Genomic DNA, 19,377 nt, shown 5'->3' with positions numbered 1-19,377 from the left:
TGAGCTCGCAGCCAAGTATTCCAGGGGCACAGAATTCAGGTGGACCCACATTGGTTTGAAAATGCTTGATTCTGGGACTTCCTGGACAGGGTGGCTGCAGTCCAGGGGTGGCCCGGTTGGAGGGTGCCTTTTCAAAGACCCAGCCTGGACTTTGGGGATTTGACTCCACCCCCTCATTTTGCAAGGAGATGCCGGCCTCTCTGTTCCCACCCTCCCTCTCAAGTCTCCCTCCTCCCCAGAGGAGCAGAACCTCAGAGTCCTCCCTGCCCTCCCCCCCACCAAGGTCTCTGTAAGGAATGAGAGCTCTCCTCCAAGAGCACAGTAGCTGAATTCAAGTTCCTCCAGGGTAGTAACGATGAGACTTTTTACTCTGTGACCATTCAGATACATAGGCCCTCAATTTGCTCAAATGATATGTCAGCTATTCTAAGCCATTTCCTGCTGGTTTTTGCTTGTAAAGGAAACTTTTTGTTTTCTATGTTTATGAGGTAAAAGTTTACACAACTCATTGTGGGGAAGAAGATATTTATAGTAACTTGGGTGGTTAATAAAGGCGTCGGTGTTTTCACCCATTTTATTTGAAGAGTCAGAAAACAAAAAAAACCCAAAAGGATAGCGTATCTTATTTTGCTTTCTCGGGTTCACATTCTATTTCAAGGTGCTTGTGAGCTGCATAATATTCATTTCTCATTTGTTTCTCATTCTAGAACAATAAGAGAAAACGAAGCAAGTCCAAGCAGCATCAAGGCAACAAAGATGCTAAAGACAAGGCCGAGAGGCCGGAGGCAGGGCCCATGCCGCCACCACCGCCCCAGATACAAAATGGCCACATCAACGGCTGCGAGAAGGACAGCTCATCCACTGATTCTGCCAGTGAAAAACCAGCCCTCCCCCCTCGTGAGAAAAAGATCTCAATACTCGAGGAACCTTCAAAGGCACTCCGTGGGGTCACAGGTCAGTTATTCTTAAGTAAAGTTGCTTAGGAAGACATAGAAGAAAAGGGTGGCAGGGGACCCACTGGGACAGTCACTGAGACTGTTGTTGTTGTTGAAACGAAAAGATTGTCCTGCAACATTATCCATAGATTCAAATCGTCTTCAGGCAGGATGGTAGGGGCTGGGAGGAAAGTAACAGGACCAGAGAAGACATGTCCAATCCAGCCCCGCAAAAGTCAGAGGACTTTTTTAATCTAAAAAATATAGTTCTAGTCTCTATTGGAATCATCAGGAAAACAGAAATTCCAGCTTAAAGAAATTTTCTTTCTAAAGACACTTTGGCTGGGATAAGGGAGGGATAATTGGTGACCAAAGGAAATGTTATTAAAGGGTAGACCAAATTATTTTATCTCCTGGTATTTTATATCGTGCGATAGAATATAATCTTCCAGGGTGTTAGAATCTGCAATATTCTTTATTTGTGCTACAGCTATATATTCATTACTCAACAAAAGGCTGCTTCTTAATCAACCGTATGACCTTAAGGGCATCATTTCATCTCTAGTGTCCCATTTCCTTTCTGTAAAATATGGCAACTGTACAGGGTTCCACTAGACCTGTGATCTTTAATACTATTTGGCCCAAAGCTCCATTTTTATGTCAAATCCTAAAATAAAATTCATAGATAATATAAATCTACCTAGAAACAGAACATCAATAATATAAAAATATAAGAAGTTCAGAATAGCTAAAATAGAAGGCTTAATAAAATGGTCAGATGTTCATACCCACTTATCATGAATCGCTTTACACTTATACGAAGGGAGACAGTAGTCAACTGGATAACATGAATACTGCTTCTTTATATTCGACATGTGAAGTAAAAACTAAATAAGTATATTTTAATGTAGACGTGGGGTCACTGGGAAAGCAGCTGCTACAAATGCAGACTGACAGTTGCTGATTATCCTTTCAAATACTGTGACTGCCCTTGTGGTTGGCCATGGAATTTTCCAAATGGTGAAAAACTCTTGGTAAAGTTATAAACACCAGAGAGTGCAGTTTTCTCTTAATGTATACAGTAGTTGAACCCTGGAAGTCCAAGTAAATCTTGGATATCCATAGGAAAACTGTACAAAAAATACTTTGAGTTTATATCTCACGTGTCTGGGAAGATATGAGAAAGTTCAGTTCACTGGGCAGTTCTTCATTGTGTGGGATTCCTGTGACTGTGGGTCATCTAACATCCTGCCCCCAACACCCACCCATACAAAATTATTTAGATAAATTTTTAAAGTTTTTCAAAACACCTCCTAGAATAAACCAAAGATGAATAAGACAGGGGCTTAAAAGGCAGAGACATCATTTTTCAGACAAAGATTCGTATAGTCAAAGCTCTGGTTTTTCCAGTAGTCATGTATGGATGGGACAGTTGGACCATAAAGAAGGCTGAGTACCGAAGAACTGATGCTTTCGAACTATAGTGTTGGAGAAGACTTTAAGAGTCCCTTGGATTGTAGGCAGATCAAATCAGCCGATCCTAAGGGAAATTAATCCTGAATATTTATTGGAAGGACTGACACTGAAGCTGAAGCTTCAGTACTTTGGCCACCTGATGTGAAGAGCTGACTAAAATTGGAAAAACCCTGATGCTGGGAAAGATTGAGGGCGGGAGGAGAAGGGGGCACAGAGGATGAGATGGTTGGATGGCATCACTGACTCAATGGACGTGAGTTTGAGCAAACTCTGGGAGATAGTGAAGGACAAGGAAGCCTGGCATGCTGCAGTCCTTGGGTCACAAAGAGTCGGACATGACTTAGCAACTGAACAACAACCTACAGGGAGAGTTTAGTCGAGCAGAAGAGACAGGTGCAAACAGAAAATCACATGATAACCTGTTCTGAATTAGGGATTACCATGAGGAAGCATGAAGTAACTGACACTGTGTGACACATTAAGAAGTTTTCTAATTGCTCACAAAGCTCTAATTTTCTTCCATAAACATTACCTAACAGCACTATTAATAGTGCTGTAATTCAGAAAACCCTTACTACACAATGATATCTTACAACAAACAACAAAAATAACCTATTTCTCTTTAGAATCTGGATGTTCCAGTAATCTTTTAATTCAGCTTTTCCTCTGCCTACAATTTTGAGAATGTTTTGATTTATGGTCAGGGCAAGAGAAAGAAATTAAATAATCGAATGGCACATTCCCAACTTTGCCTGTGATTGCTTTCACACGAATTACTTTCAAAATCTAATTACTCAGGTTGCTGTTGTGATATCAATCATACATTAAAAGCCCAGCACATATATTTGTTCATTTACTTATAATTTATACCTGCTTCCTAAAACAATTTCAGTAACTCTATCAAGTATATGACATTAGAGCAAATGCAATATTGAAGCGCTTCACTTCACAGTGAAGAGCTGCCTTGAAAGTTAAACATCCAGCAGACGAGTTCTCTGTACAAGGGGGCTTTTGTGAACTCTGTGATGAAACTTTTGGCAAAGAATACTTTATTGCACAAAGAACCATCCCAAGATCCCTTCAGTTTTGTAAGTTTAGCACGAAATCTTTAAGGTATGTCGGTATTATTTGTTAATAATTAATAAAACAAAACTATTACTCATGTAAATCTTTCTGTTAAAGAATAAATGATGACAGTGGAAAGTTATCAGAAATTTTTGCAAAAAGAAGAGAATTCTCCTGGCTGACCATTAACTTCGCCAGGAGCTTGTTGTGATCATAAATTTTAAAGTGAGTTTATAGCTAGCTAAGATTCTTCCCAAAGATAATGAAGATTCATCAGGAGGTTGATGCCAAAACTATCAAATGACTTCTGAAATGCTTTGTTCAATTTTTCAAAAATCCTGAGGTCTCTGCTAAATGTTTTACAGATGAGTGTCGGGTCTTGTGTATTACTGCGCCCCATTTTGAGTAGACCTTTGAAACTGGGACGGATGGGAAAGATCCCTTAATCCCCTCACTGTATAGCTGAGTAAACCAAGGCCACTGGGGTCAAGAAGCTGAGAAGATCAATGCCCCAGGGGTAACTCTGGTTAGCAAAAGCCTGACTCAAATCCATGCAATTTTATGCATGCATTAGAGAGTTATTACTAAAACCACAGGCTCCATAACTCCTGAAAGATGTATAATTGAAAAATTAGGGGAAAGTAATCATAACAAAACCAGATAATGATATTCTGTACTTGAGTGAGTTCAAAGTATGAGCCGTAAAGAAATCTCCAGTCTGCTGGTGGTGGAGCGTTTATCAAGCTTTCCAGTGATGAAACTGGCTCAGGGAAACTTGCCCTCGTTGCCCAGCTGGGCAGCAGGCTGTGAACATGTGGAAAGCGTTTTTTATCTTTTATAACACCTTGACATTCAAGATCTCTCCTTCTAAAGGTTTTAAAAAGGATCATTTGCTGGTAGGGGAAAAGTTAGTTTTAAGATATGTGCAGGTGGTTCCGGGGTGTTAGTGTGACTTCCCACATGAAAAATAACCACCAAAAGCCTCATCGTTTCAGGCTGTAAATATAGTACTGTCGAGTGGGACAATGCTGCATGTCAGCGTATAGCTCTGAAGTTGGGGAGTTTGATTTAAACTTAGTACAAAATTACTTTTTTAAGCCTTGGAGTAGTTTTTTCTGTATTTCAGAATTTTTAATAACCACTCAAATTAGATCTTTTACATAACCCAATCAAGATTATCTGCATCTAAGTACAAAGTCAGACAAGGAGTAGATCAAGATTTATTTTCACAGAAGTAATGCCAAGGGGTCACTTTTATTTCTAAGGCTCTTATCTGAATGGTTCAAGTGCATTATGACCTTAGGTTTCATTTTTCCCAAATGTGGCTCCTGCTCTATTTTCCTTAAGGGTCAGAATGCTGAAATGTCTATATGCTTATCACTGCATGGGCTAGAATAGGAACTCAGATTCCTCTGCGGTCCTTTCCCCACTGGACACAATTCCATCCAATAGGAAAGGAGCGGGATTGTGGGCCACCAACCGGCTCCATGGAGATAAGCTTAGGGGCAGGGTTTTCCTTGTCTTCAGCCCCTCTTCCGAGCAGGCTTCCTTTCTAGCCTCTCATCTTGTAAAGCATCTGGGAAGCCAGCTCTTCTGTTGCCCGTTACTTGCTTCTAACAGAAGGCCCCATGCTGTGTTCACTGACCTCCGCCATCCGGGCGTCTGCCCCGTGTGGGAGATCAGGGGCAGCCGCATGGTTTTACCTTCGCCATGCAGATTCTGCGGGCGGCGTGCCTCTGGGACAGAACCGCTTTCTTATTCTCTAGGTGAACTGAACCAACTGTGAGGAAAAGGGTCCTGTTATTTTAGAATGTTGGCTGCCTGTCCCTCACTTGTGCTTCGTATAAAAAAGAAGAAAACAACAGCAGACTATTTTACAGTATTTTTGTGGTGTGGGGTTCCCTATAAGATTTCCAAGCAGACTTTTTAATGCTGTTGTTGGCCCTAGCTCCAAGATTATCTCCTCTGCTTTTCTAAACCCTATATTGGACCAGAGGATTAGAAAAGATCAACAAGAAGAAAGCAGCTTGCCGAGAACTTTAATAGAAAAGCCAAATGTGTATATTCCAAGATTTCAGCCATTCCAGCTCTCAGATGGAAGCAACATAATATCATTGCTAAGAACCAGGGCTTTAGCATTAAACATGTTTGGATTCAAATCTTGGCCTCGTCATTTACTAGGTGTGTGACCCTAGACAAGCTAACCCTTCTGTGTCTCACCTGCAAAATATTCTGCAATTGTGATGAGGAGTAAATGAGATAAATAAAGTGATTAGCACAGTATTTGGCACAGAGTAAACCCTGAAGTCATTTATTTATCTATCTAGGAAGCATCTAACATGTGCCAGAAATTTTTCTAGAGGAAGTAAACAAAATAAAAAAGTTTTTGCCCTCCTGGAGTTTATGTTCTTTGGTGGGGAGTGGGGAGCAGAGATGCACACTAAACCAGAATGCCCCAAAATGTTTATGTGAAAGTGTTAGTCGCTCAGTGGTGTCCAACTCTTTGTGACCCTATGGACTGCAGCCTGCCAGGCTCCTCTGTCCTGGAATTCTCCAGGCAAGAATGCTGGAGTGGGTTGCCATTTCCTTCTCCAGAGGGTCTTCTGACCCAGGGATTGTGCTCGGGTATCCTGCACTGCTGGCTGATTCTTTACCCTCTGAGCCACCAGGGAAGTTTAAATGCTTATGGGTGATAGTAAATGTTGTGAGGGCAGCAGGTGGGAGAGAGACTGGGGCAGGAAGAAGGGTGTGGGTAGCAGCTTCAGACAAGGCCCTCTGTGAGTGGGTGAAGAGGAGGTGTGGATGCTGAGGGTGCCCCTGTTCACGTTCTCTGACATCAGCCTATCCTGGTCTAAACAGCCACTGTTTTATTTAAACCTTAATTAAGGATTATTTTAGCTCAAGCCCTTGTAGCGTTGTAACCACTGGTTTTTAATTAGAGATATAGCACTTGGCTAGTGTATGTAGCTGACATTAAGTACTGCCGTGTGAACGGGCATTTTGAAGCGTATAGTGTAAGGCACATTTATCATTATTCTCACTCTGTATTTTGGCATCTGATGCCTTAGTGTGGACTCCTGTCTGTTGCTGAGTGTTGTTCAGTCACTCAGCGTCCAGCGGCATGGTGTCTGAACCATTCAGGTAACATTAGAGGCCACCTTCCAGCGTGTCCTCAGTGTCTTAGACCCCTGCTTCCTTCTCTGAGTGTCATAAAGCAGGAGACGGAGACAGGCGTAGGACGTAGGGACACAAGGACACGGGATGTATCAAACCCCTCGGGTATTTTTCTGTCACCCGGGTAGAGTGAACTCCAGAGCCCTGTCCCTTCCCTTTCTCATTTGAAAACTACTTTTGCTGCATCCCTACAGCAAAAATTCAAGCCATCTCATCTCTGAATAGTTGATACCTTCCCAACTTCCCACTCAAACCTTGTTAGTTACAAGGTTTCAGTTACAAACAGACTTAATTAAATGGAATGCACTCCTTGCAAAGAATAAAATGCCTTCCATTAATTTCTTGGACTGCAAGGAGATCCAACCAGACCATCCTAAAGGAAATCAGTCCTGAGTATTCATTGGAAGGACTGATGCTGAAGCTGAAACTCCAAAACTTTGGCCACCTGATGAGAAGAGCTGACTCATTTGAAAAGACCCTGTTGCTGGGAAAGATTGAAAGTGGGAGGAGAAGGGGACGACAGAGGATAAGATGGTTGGATGGCATCACCGACTCAGTCGACATGAGTTTGGGTGGACTCCGGGAGTTGGTGATGGACAGGGAAGCCTGGCATGCTGCAGTCCATGGGGTATGAGCGACTGAATTGAACTGAACTGAAACCTTTAAAGGTATTAATGACGTTTAAGACTTTGTGAAGACAATATAAACTAAAAGACTGGTTTCCAGTCAGAAAGTTCCCAGCTTGATCTGAGCTGATCCAGTTTTACAGAATAGAATACACCTATCTGTTTAAGTCTTTGTTCCAAAGTTATTGCCTCCTCTGATTTTCTGTTAATTACCCTGTCATGTAGTGATAGAAGAATGAAGGTATACAATAATTGTAATGTGAAAAGGGTTTTCTTGGGGTTTCATCACTATAATATCTTAAGAAAATTATCTTTACTCACTGTCTCCATGTCTTCACCTCTCTCTCACTTATCAATTTATTAAGGTCCCATCACTCCAAAGAAATTGCCCCCACTGAGTTTACCATTGGCCTCCACATATTGAATCTAGCAGATGTTTTTCCAATCCTTATGTTACCTTTTCCTTGCAGGACTATTGACCACTCTATCCTTAACCATCATATCTTTTCCCTTTGGTGTATATGACCTGACACTTTTCCTGATTTCTCCCCTCCATCTTCATTGCTTCTGTGTTTCCTTTGAGGGTTCTTCTCCCCTAACTGGCTGTTAATTGTTGAGGCTCATCACGGCCGTGTTAGTCCCAAGTCCTTTCTCACATAAAGCTCTCTCTTCTTAGATCATCTCAGTCATGCTGTAGCTTTGATTGTGTATGCTGGCTCACATACTCCTCATCCCAGTTGAGGCTACTCTCTGAACTTAGACTCCTACTTGATATTTTCACTTTGATATTTCAAAGCACTCTAACATCATGCTCAAAACAAACTCCTGATCTCCCTTCCCAGTCTTAGCTTTCTGATCTTAGTGTACCATCCATCCATCCTGAAGCAAGTCAGAAATCTAGGCATCAGTCAAGACATCTTCCTCTCCCGTGATATCCAATTGATCACCAAGTCCTATTGATTTTCTTTTTCAAATATTCCTGGCATCCATCCATTTCTCACTGTCTTGATCTCTACATTCCCATCTAAACCATCTTCTCTTGTCTCTGCTACTATAGTAATCCACTCCTTAATCACCTGGCATTCATTCTGTTCCCCTCTAAATCATTGTCTAGCCTGTAATCTCTTCAGATAACACATATTTGGACTCTTAAAGATAAAGACCAAAAGTCTTACTCTGGCCCGTAGACCCAGCATATTCTGGCCCCTGTGTCCCATTCCAGCCTCATGATCTGGTGTGTTGATTCTTGCTCCTTGCTTCAGCCATACTGGGCTCCTCTTAGTCCCACACAGGGGCTGTGACATCAGTCAGGTTTAAGTCAGGAGACAGAGGCCACACTGGTTATTCAAATGGGTGGAATGTAATAGCAAGAACTGATAACTAAAACAGCCGGAGGTGGCTAACTACTAGATGGGTAAGTGAGGACTCGCAGGGGCCTAGGCTTGTCAAGAGAACAGTTACTCTTTCCAAGAAGGCTGGACAATAAGGGAAGTAGGACTGGGAGATTCCCCTAGTCTGAAACTAGATTCTGTCCTCATCAAATAAGGTGTGTGGCTACCAGCTGTTCACTCTTGTTCGGTCCTCAGTCATGTCTGACTCTTTGCAACCCCATGGACTGCAACACAGCAGGCTTCCCTGTCCTGCACTGTCTCCCGGAGTTTGCTCAAACTCGTGTCCATTGAATCAGTGATGCCACCCAACCATCTCCTCCTCTGTCGTCCCCTTCTCCTCCTGCCCTCCATCTTTCCTAGCATCAGGGTCTCTTCTAACAAGTTGGCTCTTTGCATCCGGTGGCCAGAGTTTTGGAGCCCCAGCTTCAGCATCAGTCCTTCTGGTAAATAGTCAATGACTACCAGAGGAACATGCTCACAGCCTCATGGTGACAAAAGATCTTGGCATAGGGCCTGGGCCGAGCTGTTCTATAGACGAAACCCACCACTGCCGGAGAGTGGAGATGGACTGGAACTGCTCAAAGCCATCGCCACTGAGAGGGAGTCAGGGAACATGGCATGAGCGTGCATCTGAAACTCCTCTGCGTGGCTGCTGGCTCCTGTAGGGGATAATAATAATGGTGAAGGACCAAAAAGAAAAGTGTATTTCTGCCCTCATCACCTTGCACGGGACCCTTTGTTGCCCTCTCCTAACAAAGCTAGCAATCTACCAACTGGCAAAAGAAAATTGTTTACAGGGTCCACCGCTAGTTATCACAAAGTAGGGCAAACAAGGGTAGATTTAGAATCGAGAGGCAACAATTTAACTGCCTCAGACGCTCTCTGCCTGGAATGCAGTTTCCTTCCCTCTTCATCTGATTCGTGTTTTATGTGATTTCAGGTGAGCTTAGTTCTTTCTTCTGTGGAGAATTCATTCCTCATATCCCTAAGTCAAATACATGCCAGTTGTAGATTTCAGGACTGTGAGCTTTTTTTTTTTTCATAAAGCTTATCACAGTTGTAATTCTACATTTGTTTATGTGGTGGTGTGGTTTATGTGTCTTCCTTTGAGGCTGCAAGTTCTATGAGATGGAAACCACAGATGTCTTTTACCACTGTTGTGTTTTTGGTGTCTAGAACAATAACTGGACATAATAAGCACTCAAGCCTTTTTCATGATTTGTATTGAGTTATTAATAATAAATAAATGGATATGTACAGGTTAATTTGGGGCTTCCCTGGTGGCTCAGATGGTAAAGACTCTGTCTGCAATGCGGGAGACTTGGGTTCAATCCCTGGGTCGAAAAGATCTCATGGAGGAGGGCATGGCAACCCACTCCAGTATTCTTGCCTGAATTTAAAATGTTTAAGTTGATATGCTGCTTTTTAAAGATAATTGTGGATTTTGTATTTCTAATTTTAAAAGGCACTAATATTAATTGAAGAGATGTGAAAAATACAGTAAGGTTTAGGGGGGAAAATCCTACCTCCTAGAAATAACCACTGTTAAATTTCATTTCAGAATGTTTTAGATTTATAGATATATAGGGTTCATTTTTACAAACGTTGAGTAGTGTGTGAACTTTTGTATCTTGCTTTTTACTTAACATCACATTATAAACATTACCTCATATCATTTTGTTCTTTGAAAACATGACCTTAATAGCTGCACTGTGTTTTTATGAATTTGCCATTTATTTTAATTATTTCCAAACTGTTGTCCATGTGCATTGTTTCCACTTGCTATTATAAACAATGCTGTAATGAACAATTTTTGTATATAAATCTTTATGAACAATCATTTTCTTGACATACTTTCTTAGAAGTGGGACTATTGGGATCAAAGGGTATGAATATTTTTTAAATTCTTAATATATTGCTGTCCAAAAAGATTGCACTCATCTCATTGTTTTATTTGTAAAACTGATTAGTAAAACTGATTAGGAGGAAAATGGAGCATTTTGCAATGTTTAATTCCCATCTGCATTTCTTCTTTGTGAATATTTAAGAACACTAAGATCAGTGGTCAAAAAACTACCGATTACTTTATTATTGGTTATCAGAAAATACTATTGTATTTACATAAGTACTTTTAAGAGAATGGCAATGCCTTAAGTAACAGACATTAGCAATTTTAGGCATTATTTTATAATAGCAAAATTATTTTTTATCGAAGTTTTTTTCTCAATAGAACCACTTACAATACTAAGTTAATCAATATGAGATGATGTGATTTAGTGAAATTACATTTGTATAGGAGACTATGAAGTCATCTCAATTCAGTGAGTTAAAATAATTATTTTAGAACTACTCTATAATAAATATATCCTTTAATATTTATTTTTATTTTTTACTTTTTTAACTGTGCCGGGCCTTAGTTGCAGCATGTTGGATCTAGTTTCCCCGCTAGGGACTGAACCCGTGTCGCCTGCAGTGGAAGCAAGGCGTCTTAGTCACCGAACCATCAGGGAAACCCCTTAATACATCTTGTAAATGTAGACCTGAATTCTGCGTATACTTCCTTCAGTCTGCCTTTAAGTACAAAAGGCTTTCCCTAAAAAGCTAAAGAGACAAGGGAGTTTTCACAGACTTTCAACTCTGAACACACATAGTTGTACATATATTATGAAAATCTTTGGATCTAAGTTTATATATTTCTCCCCAAAGGAAGATTTGTTTTCTTTGATGCTGTTAATAGAAAACAACCACCACTGTTCATGTTTCACTCTGTAAAATAAATCAAGGACAAGTCAAATATGTAAGTAGATACTAAGATTTAGCAACTGGAAAATGGATAGTTCTCAGTATTGACGAGAGTTAAGTGTAAGTACAATTACATGCACCACAGCTGAGTGTCAGTGGATCCAAGTGACTAGAAAATAACTTGGCAAAGCATGTCAATAATTTTTTAAGAAAAGTAAAGGCAAGAATTTATGTCTTCTTCATCACAAACCCTACTAAATTATAGTAAAGGAATTTTTAAATATAGAAATCCACAATGATGAAGAAAAGGGAAAAGACAGCCTCAGTTTCTAGAGGAAGAAAAGCATATGGAAGAGGATTGACTGATGAAGCAGAGTATGGGAAGTTGAAGCATAGACTTCAGAGGGAGGGAGCTTTGGCAAGAGGGATGCTGACTGCCTGGCAGAAAATGGGGAAACTCTAGACCTAGAGTCAGCCTTTAGGATGGGGGACAAGCTTAGAAAGAGAGGTACAAAACAGGGTAATTAAATAAAGGTATTTTAAGGAACAGTCCACTATCCCTTTACCTATTTGCATTCCAGCTTGTTTTATAAGATGTCTAACGTTTGCCTTCAAGGTAGAAAGGGAGGATGGGAGTAGGGAGAGCAGAAAGTGATTGCTAGTATTTTAATGACCATTAGAATAAAATAGAAAATTCTTCACAGGAAAATAACAAAACCCAGTGTTTCTCAAAGTGTCATCCACCATATTCAGTGTCCAATTTAAAATATTACTAGATATTGCAAGAAGAAAATGTGACCTTTAGTGAAGAGAAAGATTAGTCATTAGAAGCTGACCCATAGACAACCCAGATGTTGGAATCAGCAGACAAGGATTATCAATATGTTTTAAAATTTTGTCCAAAAAAGTGGATATAATAGGTGAAGGGAGGAGAATTTCAGGAGAAATGGAAAGAATGAAATGACAACCCTGGAACTAATAAGTACTGTATCTGAAGTTTTTTGCAAGTCATCAGATGCCTTTGGCAGCAATTTGGACAATAAAGACTGAAGGATCAGTGAACTTGAAGACGGGTCAAAAGAAATTATCCAAACTGAAGAAAAGAGATAACAAAATGATAACAAAAGAAGCAGAGCCTCAGTGACTCAAGGGACACTATCGAACAGTCTCATAGATATGTAATTGGGATCTCAGAAGAAAAAAGGGGAGAATGGAGAAACAGGGGGACATATGAAGAAACAATGCCCACAGTTTTTCCAAATTTAACATAAAACAACAACCCACATATCCTAAAAGCTCAGCAAAATCCAAACAGAATAAATGATAGAAAATCACACCAAAGCGTGTCACAGCCAAACTGCTGAAAGTCAGAAATGAAGATAACATTTTAAAAGCAGTCAAAGAAAAAAAAAATCAGTCAAAGGATAAAAGACATATCACAAACAGGGGACAACAAGAAGAGTAAAGGTTGACTTCTCATCAGAAATGATATGGGCCACGAAACTCCAGAATGAAATCTATAATGTAATAGGAATAACTGCCAATGTGGAATTATATTTATATCTAGAGAAAATATCCTTCAAAAAGGAAGATAAAGTCAAGATATTTTAAGATAAAAATGGAAAGAATTTTTCACCAGCAGACTTCCACTACAAAACAAGCTAAAGAATATTATTTAGGTTGAAAGTTAATGATACTAGATTGAGATTTGAATCTGCTGGAAGAAATGAAAAACACTGAAAATGGTAAATATATGGATAGAAAGAAAAAAGTTTTTTTTTCCTCTTTGTTTTTTTTGAAAATCAATTGACTGCTTAAAGCAAAAATAATAACAATGTACTGTGAGGTTTACAGCAAACACAGAGGTAAAATATATGCCTATAAGTATACAGTTGATAGAAGTGAGTACGTGTAATTATTTATTTATTATTGTATGATAGTTACATTATACATGAGGCAGTATAATATTGATTCAAAGGACACTATGATCAATTAATGACACATACTATAATCTTGGAACAACTTTTAAAAGCAAAGAATGAAGAGTTATCACAAAAAAGATAAGGCTAACAATTTCTTGAAAACCATTTCACCTAAAGGAAGCAAGGAAAAAATCAAAGAAATAAAGAAAAAACACAACTCAAAATGGTAAACATAACCCAGTAATACCAATAATTATATTAAGTAAAGATGGACAAAAGACTCTAATTAAACAGCAGAGATTGACAGACTGGATAGCAAGACCAATAGCAAGACCCAAGAAGAGGTGGCAAGAAAACACAGAAGAACTGTACAAAAAAGATCTTCACAACCCAGATAATCACGATGGTGTGATCACTCACCTAGAGCCAGACATCCTGGAGTGCAAAGTCAAGTGGGCCTTAGGAAGCATCACTAAGAACAAAGCTGGTGGAGGTGACGGAATTCCAGTTGAGCTATTTCAAATCCTCAAAGATGATGCTGTGAAAGTGCTGCACTCAATATGCCAGCAAATTTAGAAAACTTGGCAGTGGCCACAGGACTGGAAAAGGTCAGTTTTCATTCCAATCCTAAAGAAAGGCAATGCCAAAGAATGCTCAAATTACCGCACAATTGCACTCATCTCACACGCTAGTAAAGTAATGCTCAAAATTCTTCAAGGCAGGCTTCAGCAATATGTGAACCGTGAACTTCCAGATGTTCAGGCTGGTTTTAGAAAAGGCAGAAGAACCAGAGATCAAATTACCAACATCCACTGGATCATGGAAAAAGCAAGAGAGTTCCAGAAAAACATCTATTTCTGCTTTATTGACTATGCCAAAGCCTTTGATCACAATAAACTGTGGAAAATTCTTAAAGAGATGGGAATACCAAACCACCTGACCTGCCTCTTGAGAAACCTGTATGCAGGTCAGGAAGCAACAGTCAGAACTGGACATGGAACAACAGACTGGTTCCAAATAGGAAAAGGAGTACGTCAAGGCTGTATACTGTCACCCTGCTTATTTAACTTATATGCAGAATACATCATGAGAAATGCTGGGCTGGAAGAAGCATAAGCTGAAATCAAGATTGCTGGGAGAAATATCAATAACCTCAGATATGCAGATGACACCACCCTTATGGCAGAAAGTGAAGAAGAACTAAAGAGCCTCTTGATGAAAGTGAAAGAGGATAGTGAAAAAGCTGGCTTTTTAAAGCTCAACATTCAGAAAACTAAGATCATGGCTTCCGGTCCCATCACTTCATGGTCAATAGATGGGGAAACAGTGGAAACAGTGGCTGACTTTATTTTTTTGGGCTCCAAAATCACTGCCGATGGTGATTGCAGCCATGAAATTAAAAGACGCTTACTCCTTGGAAGGAAAATTATGACCAACCTAGACGGCATATTAAAAAGCAGAGACATTACTTTCTCCACAATGGTCTGTCTAGTCAAGGCTATGGTTTTTCCAGTGGTCATGTATGGATGTGAGAGTTGGACTATAAAGAAAGCTGAGTGCTGAAGAATTGATGCTTTTGAACTGTGGTGTTGGAGAAGACTCTTGAGAGTCCCTTGGACTGCAAGGAGATCCAACCAGTTCATCCTAAAGGAGATCAGTCCTGGGTGTTTATTGGAAGGACTGATGTTGAAGCTGAAACTCCAGTACTTTGGCCACCTCATGCGAAGAGCTGACTCATTGGAAAAGACCCTGATGTTGGGAAAGATTGAGGGCAGGAGAAGAAGGGGACGACAGAGGATGAGATGGCTGGATGGCAGCACCGACTCAATGGACATGAGTTTGAGTGGACTCCAGGAGTTGGTGATGGACAGGGAGGCCTGGCGTGCTGCAGTTCACAGGGTCGCAAAGATTCGGACATGACTGAGCGACTGAACTGAACTGACTGAAAGAAATGCACTTTACACATGAAGACAGAGAAACACCAAATTCACAATAGTTATGGGTTTTATCACCATTTTATTAGTAACTGATAGAGCAAGTATATTAAAAATCTTTTAAGAATGTGGAATATTTGAACAGTATTGTTAACCAACCTGACCTAATTGACATTTGTAGAGCTCTACACCTAACAAATTGAAGGGCATATGGCATTTTTCCAAAATAGACTAATTGCTAGACCATAAAATTAGTTTCAAAAAAATTTAAGTATTAAAATCTTTAGATTATGTTTTTGACCAAAAATAGAATTAAAATAACATTTAATAGCACTGAGATATCTAGAAAATTTCCAAAAATTTAGAAATTAATCAACCTTCTAAATGATTCATTGATGGGATATTTCCTGGCAGTCCAGTGGTTAGCACTCTGTGCTTTCACTGCGGAGAACCTGGGTTCAGTCCCTGATTAGGGAACCTAGATCCCACAAGCCATGCAGCACAACCAAAATAAATAAATAAAAATAAATACTCTATTGATCAAAGAAAAAAATTCCCAACAGATACTAGAAAATAATTTGAACTGTACCATAATGAAAACACAGTAACCCAGTTACCAGTATCAGTAATGAAATCGATCCTGACCCCTCATTTATTTAAAGACTAGCAACAGGCTATTATAAAATAATTTTATGCCAAAAGGGAAGTGAACAAATTTCTTTAAAAATATGAATCACTAAAATGTCCATGAGAAGAAATGGAAAATAGGAATAGCTCTAAATTCATCAAAGCAATTGGTAATTAAAATTCCAGGCTGAGGTGGCTTCACCAGTGAACTCTTAATTTAAGAAAAAATAATAGCAGTCTTAAACAAATCTTTATTTCCTGAAATATTTTAGAAATAGAAGGAAGTCAGCACTTTTCAACTCATTTAATGAGGCCAGCATAGCCTTATCAAAACCCAACAAAAATTATTACAGGAAAAATCTCAGAACCACATTGCTCATAAATAAAAGAGCAAAATCCTCAACAAAATATTAGCAAACCAAAGTAAGGGCAATATATTAAAAAATTAATACACTATAACCAAAGTAGTTTTTTCCAGGAATGCAGTATTGGTTTAACATTTAAAAAGCAACCAATGTAATTTTACTGTATTAACAAAATCAAAGAAAATAACAGCATGATCATCTTAAATCACTTGATGAAATAAAAACTCCCAGTATATAAGAAAACTTACTGATAAACATATGAAAATTATACTGTATAGCTACTATAATACTTGATAACAAAATATTGAATGTAGTTTTCCTAAGATAAAGAACAATGTAAGAGTGATTGTTCTATATTGTCCTAGAATTCCTAGCCAGTCTAATAAGGCAAGGAAAGATTGGAAAGAAAGTAATTACACTTCATTTATAGATATCATTATTTCCTGTATAGAAAATTACAAGAAAGCTACAAAACAAAAAACTAATAAAGAAATTAGCAAGGTGTTTTAGGTACAAATTCAATATCTAGTAATTTGTATTTCTGTATTCTAGCAACCAGCAATTGGGAAATGAAATTTTTAAAAATTGCTATGTATACAATGACATTTTGCATGTCATCTAAAATTTTTGTTCGGTCACCAAGTCATGAATGACTCTTTTCCGCCCCATGGACTGCAGCATTTCAGGCTTCACCATGCTGTCCTTCATCATCTCCCAGAGTTTGCCCAAGTTCATGTTCATTGAGTTGGTGATGTCATCCAACCATCTCATCCTCTGTCTCCCTCTTCTTCTTCTGCCTTCTCTCTTTTCCAGCAACAGGGTCTTTTCCAGTGAGTCGGCAGTTCGCATCAGGTGGACAAAGTATTGGCGCTTCACCTTCAGCATCAGTCGTTGCAAAGAGTATTCAGGGTTGTTGACGTAGGAATAAAAACTAAAGATGCACAAGACACTGAAAACCATAAAAGGATGCAACAGATAAAACAAAACCTAAAGAAATGGGGACATATGTAATGTCCAATACTCAAAAGATGCAGTGTCATTAAGATACCAGTTATCTCCAAATTGATTTATACACTGAATGCAAAGGCAGTTAACATCCCATCAGATTTTTTTTTTAAGAAATATACAAGTTCACTGTTAAATTTATATTGAAATGCAAAGGACCTAAGATCTTAAAGCAATCTTGGAAAAGAAGAGTAAAATTGAAGGACATTCATTATTTAGTGTTAAGACTCGTTATATAGTAATTAGTAAATGAGATAGTGCGGTACCAGGGTGAGGAGAAACAATTAGATCTGTGGAACAGAATAGAGTTCAGCAATAGAACACACAGGTACAGTCAACAAATTTTCAGCTGAGGTGCCAAGATAGTTTAGTGGAGAAATGTCAACTCAGATTTATCATGCTGGAGTCTTTATATTCTTTTTTCACATTTTATGTACTAGTTGTTAAGGGCAGAAAGACTGTGTCCCATTTAACTCCTGCAAATTAGCCAGGGCAAGCATATGGTGGTCATTCTATACAGGCCTGTTGAGTTAAATTGAATCAGAAATCAGATCCATACTCACAAAGCTATATAACATCTATGTTGGGATTTGATAAGTAATTTTAATAAGAGGAAGGCTGGGATAATAGATTCAAAAACACATAAGCTTCTAGGAGCAATGTTTTAGACACATGGAGAAGGATTAAATTCAAATATAATTTTTATTGAAATCTGGGCAGATTGGGTGTTTCCAAAGATAACTTTTCTTTCCAAGAAGTAGCTACTTTGGTTCAAGTATTTGATGAATATTGGATAAAGATATAGCCAGAGACTCATATCAAACTAGGCTCCCTATAATTGGAAAGGCCCCAGGCATGCAAAGTACCAAAGTAACACTGATTCATTCATTCACCCATCCATTCAGTATTCATCATGTACGCACAAAGCACCAAGCATGTAATGATGAACAAGACATACATCACTGTCTCCACTTTTCTCATGTAGAAACTGAAGAGGATATTTTAAGGCTTCACTAAAATCGATACTCTTAGTCTAGAATATAAATTTGTAATGACTATAGTTTGTAGGCCAACAGATCTCATGCTTCTTTTAGTTTGTATTAGAGCTCTTCAATAGAAAAATAGTATGAGCTGTATATGTAATTTTGAATTGTCTAGTAGACACATTTAAAAAATAAAAATAAACAGGTGGATTAAATTGAGTAATATATTCTAACAATAAAATGCATTATATTGACAATCACATTGACATGTGATCAATATTTTTTATTGATCAAAGGAATATTTTTAATTCTTTTTTTTTGTAGTAAGTCTTCACATTTCAGTGTGTGATTTACACTTAGAGCCAACTCGATTCAGACAAGCCATTATTTCTTGTGTTCAATAGCCTCATGTGGCCAGTGGCTACCTTATTGGAGAGTGATATGATTCAATTCCAAGTCAGCTATAGTCTATTGAAGATTACAAGTGGAGGGATTTCCGTGGTGGGCCTGTGGTTCAGAATCTGCCTTGCACTGCAGGGAACACAGGTTCGATCTCTGGTCGGGGAATTAAGATCCCGCATGCCATGGGGCAGGTGAGCCCTTGTACCACAACTACAAAGCCCTTGTTCCACAACTAAGTTTCAGTGCAGCCAAAAGTAAATAAATAGAATTTTCTAATTAAAATAATAAAGTTTACAAGTAGATTTCAGAAAGGTGAAAAACTGATGGTATTTCTAGCTCATAATGTTAGAGGAAAATCACTGTATCCAGGAAAGGACTCTTTATTCTATTGCTAGAAATATCAGTACCTGGGGCCAGAATAAACTAATTCTGTTATAGTCAATAGTTCTCTAACCCTCCACCAATTCACCAGTTTTCATCTGAAAGAATCCTAGAGTTTTACTATATTTGGAGACAAATTGTACCACCAGTGTGCAAATATACCCAAGTAGTCTTTGAGAACTCATATCTTTCCAGCATTCAATGACCCCACCATCGAGACAGCTTTCAGGTCCTAAAAAAAAATATTACTAAAATTTCTCAATAAACATTTGTTGGATGAATGATGAAATGAACCAGTAGCCCTCGTATCAGTTCTCTGATACACAAAATATATTCAGCTCTAGGTTAA

General features: G+C 38.8%; 1 protein-coding gene across 6 annotated transcripts in view; it reads left to right on the top strand.

The window, feature by feature from the left end:
* SPATS2L (spermatogenesis associated serine rich 2 like) overlaps window positions 1-19,377 on the top strand; it is a 184,631-nt gene that overhangs the window by 123,320 nt on the left and 41,934 nt on the right. For all 6 annotated transcript variants that reach the window (XM_065930871.1, XM_065930874.1, XM_065930875.1 and 3 more), the window contains one exon: window positions 708-954. In XM_065930871.1, coding sequence (XP_065786943.1) covers window positions 708-954 — 247 coding nt within the window. The remainder of the gene's footprint in view (window positions 1-707; window positions 955-19,377) is intronic.

The sequence above is a fragment of the Muntiacus reevesi genome, chromosome 3, assembly GCF_963930625.1.
Source record: "Muntiacus reevesi chromosome 3, mMunRee1.1, whole genome shotgun sequence".
Taxonomy (NCBI): Eukaryota; Metazoa; Chordata; class Mammalia; order Artiodactyla; family Cervidae; genus Muntiacus; species Muntiacus reevesi.
This window is presented reverse-complemented; position numbering and strand designations above follow the sequence as displayed.